Here is a 7,152-nt window from a genome sequence, read left to right on the forward strand (position 1 = left end):
AAAAATTGCTAAATAGAATCGAGAGTGTCCAGTCCATTTACAACTTCGAAACATCGATTATAATTACTTGCTATAATATACCGTACTATACGACCGTATCGGCGTCCACGCAGGTGCAAAGTCTTGTCACTAAGGGCAAAGAGAGAGCGAGAGAGTCTGAATCCTAGGTGAATAATATTTTTTTCTCTATTCCACCGCGACGTCATCGTTGTTGCTCTTGTTCTTGCTGTTTTTTTTTTGTTTCGTTTTGTTTCGTTCGCAGAATGTGATAATGGACTTGTGGGGGTCGTCGCAGTCTCCACGACGATAAGTCGCTTGCCCGGAGACAAAGGGCCGCACTCGCGACGTATATACATACACGTACACGGTGGCAAACAATATTTATTTCAACTACTCGCGCGTGTGTGTGTGGGTAGATAGGAATAGTAAAGTAGACCATAGCTACTGATCGTGAATCACGACTCTCGAGGGACATATTCGTTGGAGCTTTATTGACACACTATGTGCGTGTGTAGTATTTTTGCCACTCGAGCTGCGCACGAATCAACGAAGCAAGTTTTTTTTCTGTTTCTCGTTCACCTGGTATCTTTCTTAAAATGAAATAAACGAGCTAAACTTGATGTGTGTAGTAAGATAATCATGTAGGTATTTGGTAAAAGACAAGGGTAATCCTGAAAATGATTATCGAGCTATTTGGGCGAGAGAAAATGATTAAAAGAATACAGCGTGGATTTTTTCCATAAAAAAGTATTTATTTCGTCAAAGTTTTGACGGTGATTTTACGTAATGAAATCACTTATCACCAGAAAAGTATACAATATAATAAATAAAAATGTTTAAATTAATCTTACGAACAAATACAGTAGATTATACATTGTGAATTTTTGAATACTATTTAACATAAATGTGTTACATTTATTAGGTCGCAATGCGTCAGTGACGCGCCATAACTATGTGAGCCCTAAGATTATTCTTTTGTGAAAATGATTTACCGCATTTATCACACGTGTGAGTGTTATTTGTATGCGACGATTTAACGTGTCGACGGAGATCAGTTTGACGCTGGTATGCTTTTTCACATATATTGCATGGATAAGTAATACCTTTATGCGCAGCGTTAATGTGGGTTTTAAGATGACTCTTTTGTTTGAATGACTTTCCGCAAAAATTACATGCATGTTTGACACCATCGTGCACCGAAGAGATGTGTGTATTGAGAGCCGACTTTTGTGTGAATGTCTTTCCGCAAATATTACATGCATATTTAACACCATTGTGCACCGCATCCACGTGAGTTTTGAGATTAGTTTTCGTTGTGAATTTTTTCCCGCAAATATCGCATGCATGTCTGACACCATTGTGCATCGAGACGATGTGGATTTTAAGAGTACCCTTTCGTGTGAATGTCTTTTGGCATACATCACATGCATGAGCGACACCGATGTGCGCCCCATTCATGTGAGTTTTGAGATGAGTCTTCGTTGAAAATTTCTTTTCGCAAATATCACATGCATGTTTGACACCATTGTGTACCGAGACGGTATGGATTTTGAGAGTATCCTTTCGTGTGAATATCTTTTGGCATACATCACATGCATGTTTGACACCATTGTGCACCACATCCACGTGACGTTTGAGATAAGTTTTCGTTGTGAATTTTTTCCCGCACATATCGCATGCATGAGTGACGCCGATGTGCGCCCCATTCATGTGAGTTTTGAGATGAGTCTTCGTTGAAAATTTCTTTTCGCAAATATCACATGCATGTTTGACACCATTGTGCACCGAGACGATGTGGACTTTAAGAGTATCCTTTCGTGTGAATGTCTTATCGCATACATCGCATGCTTGTCTGACTTTATTATGCACCCAATCATTGTGGTACTTGAGATAGCTTTTACTCTTGAATTTCTTGTCACAAATATCACATGCATGTCTGACACCATTGTGCAAATTATCGATGTGGATGTTGAGATTACTCTGGTTCGAACATTTCTTTCTACATATCTCATACGCATTGTCGATAACAGCTTCGAGTCCATGTCCAATCGATTGTTTCGCATCGTCCACGAATGGTTCTTTCTTTACCGCTCTCGTGTTGATTTTATTTCGAGTTCGATGACTGTTTTCATCTTCCTTATTCTGCAATCGATTTTGGGTACAATCTTCAACTTTCGTCACCTCTAATAAATCCGCGATACGCTTCGCGTCTCTACACTCAAATTCAATTGCCAAGTCGTCAAGTTTACTTTTGTGATTTCCGTTACGTTCTTGAAGCGCCTGCAATAAAATACGTATTATGTTAGATGAAAATTTTTATAAATAAATGTTTATCATAATAATAGTGTATATTTACCGAATTTTCTAGCGGAAATCCGAAGAATTGAAAATGTTTAGCATCAGGTATCTCGTCATCATTCTCAATGAGTGGCGCATCACTGGGTTCCTCTTTTATCCTGAAACCATAAATAAGATAATTTGAAGAAAAACATTTTTACACTTTCGTTTTCGCTTATTAAAAATTACTTGAGAGGAAAATCGAACGAACAACTGGGCTTCATCCTTTTCACTCGGAATTTCAGCGACGATCGATCTTTGCGTCAATAATGTTACGACACATCTGCCAGACTAACTTGGATTCAATAATATTTACGAATCACGTAAGGAAAGTTGAGTCTGACTAAAGTAAATAGAAAGGCCGTGTAACTATGTTATTATCGAAGAAATTGTGTTATTAATCGAACAAAAATTATTTGCCTTGGACAATTTTAAACAGCTAAATAATCATCGCGAGCTTTACGAATCTGAAACGCGGTCGAATCGGCATACACACGCTCGAGATATCCGATACCCAATACGGTGCTATAGATAAGACGCGTCCACATATATGTCGAAGCTTTAACGTTAAAAAGGAGAGGACGGGCCGCGGAGACGATAGTTTCGGCGCACTCAACACGAATATATATATCGATATTCCATTAACGGAGTAGGTGATGGTGGTGGCGATGATGGTGCACAGCATAGGAAAATGGGGAGAAAGCAGCCCCTCGCTAAAGCTTGTTTGTTGAGAGAGCGAGCGAGTGAGAGAAAAAGGGCGTCGGCGCGGCCTCTTACTTCCTAATCGCTTCCGCAGCCATTAATGCCTCTGTAATATATACAGTGCTCTCTCTCTCTCTCTCTTTCTCTCGCACTCCCGATTCGCCTCCTTTATACACGGTGCTCGATCGCTAACTGGAGTGGAAAATTTATGCGTTGACACACGCCCGACTCTTCTCTCTCTCTCTGTCTCTTATACCTCGCTACCACCAGCACCACTATTACTACTACTTCTACAACAACAGCTGCACACCGCTGCTGCTGTTTGTTATACGTGCTGTAATGGCCAGCTTTCCAATCAAGCTCTCTCTCTCTCTCTCTCTCTCTCTCTCTCTCTTGTGCCTCAGCCGCGGTATAGGCAGGCGGGGGAGGAGATCGATTAAATCAATGCGCGAGCTGCCGCGTGTCGCTCCAGGGCCAATTTACGTCCGTCCGTATATGTATGCCAGTGGTACCTGTACGAAACAACGTGTGTAACGTTGAAAAGCTAAAAAAAAGAAGCCGAAGTTACCTCGAGATCGTGACGATGATCCGCGCGTTCCGGGAAAAGCTGTCACGCGACTGTGTATAATATACGTCGAGCTCTGCCGCTACCGCCGCGTGCGTATATTAAAATGTCTACGTGCATCGATCCTCCTCCTCCTCCTCGCGCGTATATATATATATTCGCATCCTATATCGCTGCGGATCCATTTCACGCAAGAGCTACGACGGCTATGTATCTTGTACGCAGCCAGAGCTCGATCTATCTCGGAAATCGCATCCTATATACACACACACACACGTGTGTGCATCTTACCTGAGATCCGGCGGCAATTTTCTCGGACGGCTGAGCTCGGCGGCCAGATGACTCGATTTTTACTTTTTTTTTGCACCTACATGGAGATATCGACGACGATCGTTCCTGCGAAGCCATTTCCAGGTGATACGCGCGCGATAACCGCGACACCTCCTCGATCGTCGTACACGCAAGTTCGCGAATCTTCGAGTATATATACACGAGAAAGTTTTCCTATACGGCTTGGCGCGATAGGATTTCGGCCAAGAGGCGAAGAGGATATTCTCCAACTCTTGCCGCCGCCGCGAAGACGACGACGACGACGACGATTATCTTCCGCGCGCCAACTTTTGTACGTATCTCTATATATACGTTATATAAAAGTTCGTCGAGGAGACAGGGCGTGCGTAAACGATAATTCCCGAAGCGACGTTCGAGTCATTGTCCCGCGCGATTTTGATATCTCTATATCTCATCTCCATTTGTCTCCACTTGTCGCTCTATTATCGAACGGCGTTGAATATATATCGAACTGTGTATGGTTTTGCTTTTCCCTCTACCCCCTTTTTTTCGTGGATGAAATATTGTATATAGCGCGATAAGTATACATACTTTTTCTGCTCCTGCGGTATACGTAAATGATTGTGCGTTGTGCTCTGATCAGGTTTTATTATAATATAAAGGCGAGCTTGCGAAGATCTGCGTCGTACATAGAAAAGCTTCGCAGCTCCGGTATAGAGATTCTCAGTATTAATGGAATAAAAAAACCGACCATCTAAAATGTTTCAAATTATCTTACAAATAGCGTAATTTAAATGTCTTAAAAATGTCAATTTAATTGTTTCAAAACTTAAGATGGGTTTCCAACCCAGTAAATACGATTATGCTATTTTCATACTCTACCGCTAGGTGACGACGTATCTTTCTTCCGCTAAATCTGCAAGTGGTAAAGTGAAAATATCTGTATAAGTCAGAGCACCTGCCCTACCCCGTTCGTACACGCGTGTATACGCATATCGTATTAATGCGAGAACCGATGGGTAAACTATATATGTTTTTTTGGAATAATTGTTCCATAGATTTATATTTCATATCATGTTTTTTTTTCATAAACATTAATAGCCACAACCAGGCTAAACCTTCTCAATTTTGTATACGGCTAGTGGAATTATGCTTTACCATCATTATAATATGTACAATTCTAAGTTGTGCTGCGCACGCATTTGTAACCATCGACAAAATAAAGAATTATTGTATAAAACTAAAAAAAAAGTGTAAACTATCCGCAGAGTCTTGGAGAACAAACAAAAATACTTGGAACATTATAATTATGGTTACGAATCGATGAAAAAAAAATCACCAAATACTAGCGTAAAGAAAAACACATTTTTACTAGCGTAAAAAAAAACACCAAATGTCGAACGTTTCTTTTCATCGAAAACGAATGTTGTTGTTGTTTTTTTCAAGACGTTCTTCCCTCGCTGTCTCGAAAAATATCTCTCACGACCGATCGAGCTCGCGTTGACCACACATATATTGCGCTGCCTATATAACTAAAATTCGAATACCAAAAGCGAGACGCCTTACTCGAGCCTCCTCGTCCATACCTATATCTAGATCGTCGTCGATTATTTCGCGCGCAGCTCCGTCCGTCCTGCAAACATTCGCGGTACGTCGTCGTCGTCGTCGTCACAAAGCGCTCGAGATCGAGTGCCCTCCTACACACATTCCATTTAGCTCTCGGTCGCGGCGTACAACGCATTTCGCGCATTTCGATCTCGATCCATCTATATATGGAAATTGTCGATTTCAAAGATTCCTGTCGCCATATACGGACGAAATATACGTCCATAATCCATCCGGAACATATATAATATAATACAGCGATTCGAATATACGATCGAAATTAAATTGCGAAACGTAGATATCAGGCCTTACAACGTCGGACGTATATCGCGCGCGCGCGTCACGCGCAAATGAGCTCGCAATTATATATTATAAACGCGCCGGGGCCGAGCGGCCGATGACGATCTGCGTTGCTCACACAGTAGGCCTGTCGCATCGCTATATAGGCTGGGGCGGCTTTCTGGACATTAATACGCGCGCGCGTGTCCCGAACAGCGCGTATATATGCATACACAAGTTGCACGCGTTCGGATACATTATATAGGCGATCGGAACGAACAGTCGACTCCTATAACTATATACACATACGTATGTATGTTGCTGTCGCTGCTGCTGCTGCAGGTGAAAGGCCCCCACGAGAGTCGTCGTCGTCGGTGCAGGGTTGCGCGCATTTATCAGCGGCGAACGGCTCTCTCTCTCTCCCTGACACTGTCACTCGAAGAGCCGAATTAGCCTCTCTTTCTCTCGCACTATACCGCTACCACTACCACTACCACTACTACTGCTGCTGCTGTACACAGTTTCACTCCGAGCAATTGTTGTGTGTCGCTGCCGCCGTTGCGGTTTTTGGCACAAACGCGCGTGATGTGCCCCGCTGCTTCTACCTGATTATATACACCGATGAGCGCGCATCGGAAGACGGATGCCTCGAGGCAATGACGCGCCGCGCATTTGGCCAAATTGACTCGGGTTTATATAATATAATGACGCCGCCAGCGCACGACGAAGCTGCAGTATATCGTTCTTTTGTGACAGCTTTGGACGCGCCGCGATAATGTCGAACGATTGGACACTTGCTTATGTACGCGGACATCGGACCGATTCGACACACAATGACGAGGATCCGATCGACTATGTCACTCCTGCGCGGCCGCTGCTGCTATTTATTTGCTCGGTATATAAAAGAGAGAGAGAGAGAAAAAAAGAGCAATTCGTATATTGGATATTTTCGATATTTTACCTTTTCCCAGCAGTATCATCTCGTGCTATTACACGTACGGCAGCGGTAATTCATGGATTCATTGCGGTTATACTGTTTTTTCATATTTTCCTATTTTTTTTTTTTTTTTTTTGCTTCTTTTCATACCTCCGTCTTCGGAGCTACAGCTTCATTCGATTTATCGATTAGCTCGCGGTTGACCTCGTGGGAATATATCCGCTGCAGCGGCAGCAGCAGCGCCGTCAATATAATCAAAAGCTACTCCCGACGCAGCACCGACTTTTTGTCAGTTTCGCGCGCTCGCTCGCGTAATTAAAGGAATCCCGTGGAGGTTGAAAGAATACTCCATACATCCCCGTTGAAAAAGTGCAGGGGTAATTTCAGTACGATATGAGGTTCGCACGTACGGCGTGGGTATAGAGAGGGAAAAAAA

The 7,152-nt window shown here is 42.8% G+C and overlaps 1 protein-coding gene across 1 annotated transcript; it reads right to left on the minus strand.

The window, feature by feature from the left end:
- Window positions 1-751: 751 nt before the first annotated feature.
- LOC106649615 (zinc finger protein OZF-like) lies at window positions 752-2,644 on the minus strand. Its single transcript, XM_014367089.2, has 3 exons — window positions 2,527-2,644; window positions 2,357-2,456; window positions 752-2,280 (listed from the first exon to the last, which is right to left on the minus strand). Exons 1-3 carry the CDS (start codon window positions 2,559-2,561, stop codon window positions 934-936), a joined length of 1,482 nt encoding a protein of 493 aa, XP_014222575.1. The 5' UTR covers window positions 2,562-2,644; the 3' UTR covers window positions 752-933.
- Between the last annotated feature and the right edge of the window lie 4,508 nt (window positions 2,645-7,152).

Source organism: Trichogramma pretiosum, unplaced genomic scaffold (genome assembly GCF_000599845.2).
Source record: "Trichogramma pretiosum strain Unisexual culture from Peru unplaced genomic scaffold, Tpre_2.0 scaffold132, whole genome shotgun sequence".
NCBI classification, from domain to species: domain Eukaryota; kingdom Metazoa; phylum Arthropoda; class Insecta; order Hymenoptera; family Trichogrammatidae; genus Trichogramma; species Trichogramma pretiosum.

What these genes read in the sequence shown, in the direction of transcription:
- LOC106649615 (XM_014367089.2), bottom strand. Translation starts at nt 2,561, where the DNA reads ATGAAGCCCAGTTGTTCGTTCGATTTTCCTCTCAA. An exon ending in TCGTTCGATTTTCCTCTCAA is followed by an intron (nt 2,457 to 2,526) that starts GTAATTTTTAAT and finishes TTATGGTTTCAG; the next exon opens with GATAAAAGAGGAACCCAGTG. An exon ending in GATTTCCGCTAGAAAATTCG is followed by an intron (nt 2,281 to 2,356) that starts GTAAATATACAC and finishes ATTTTATTGCAG; the next exon opens with GCGCTTCAAGAACGTAACGG.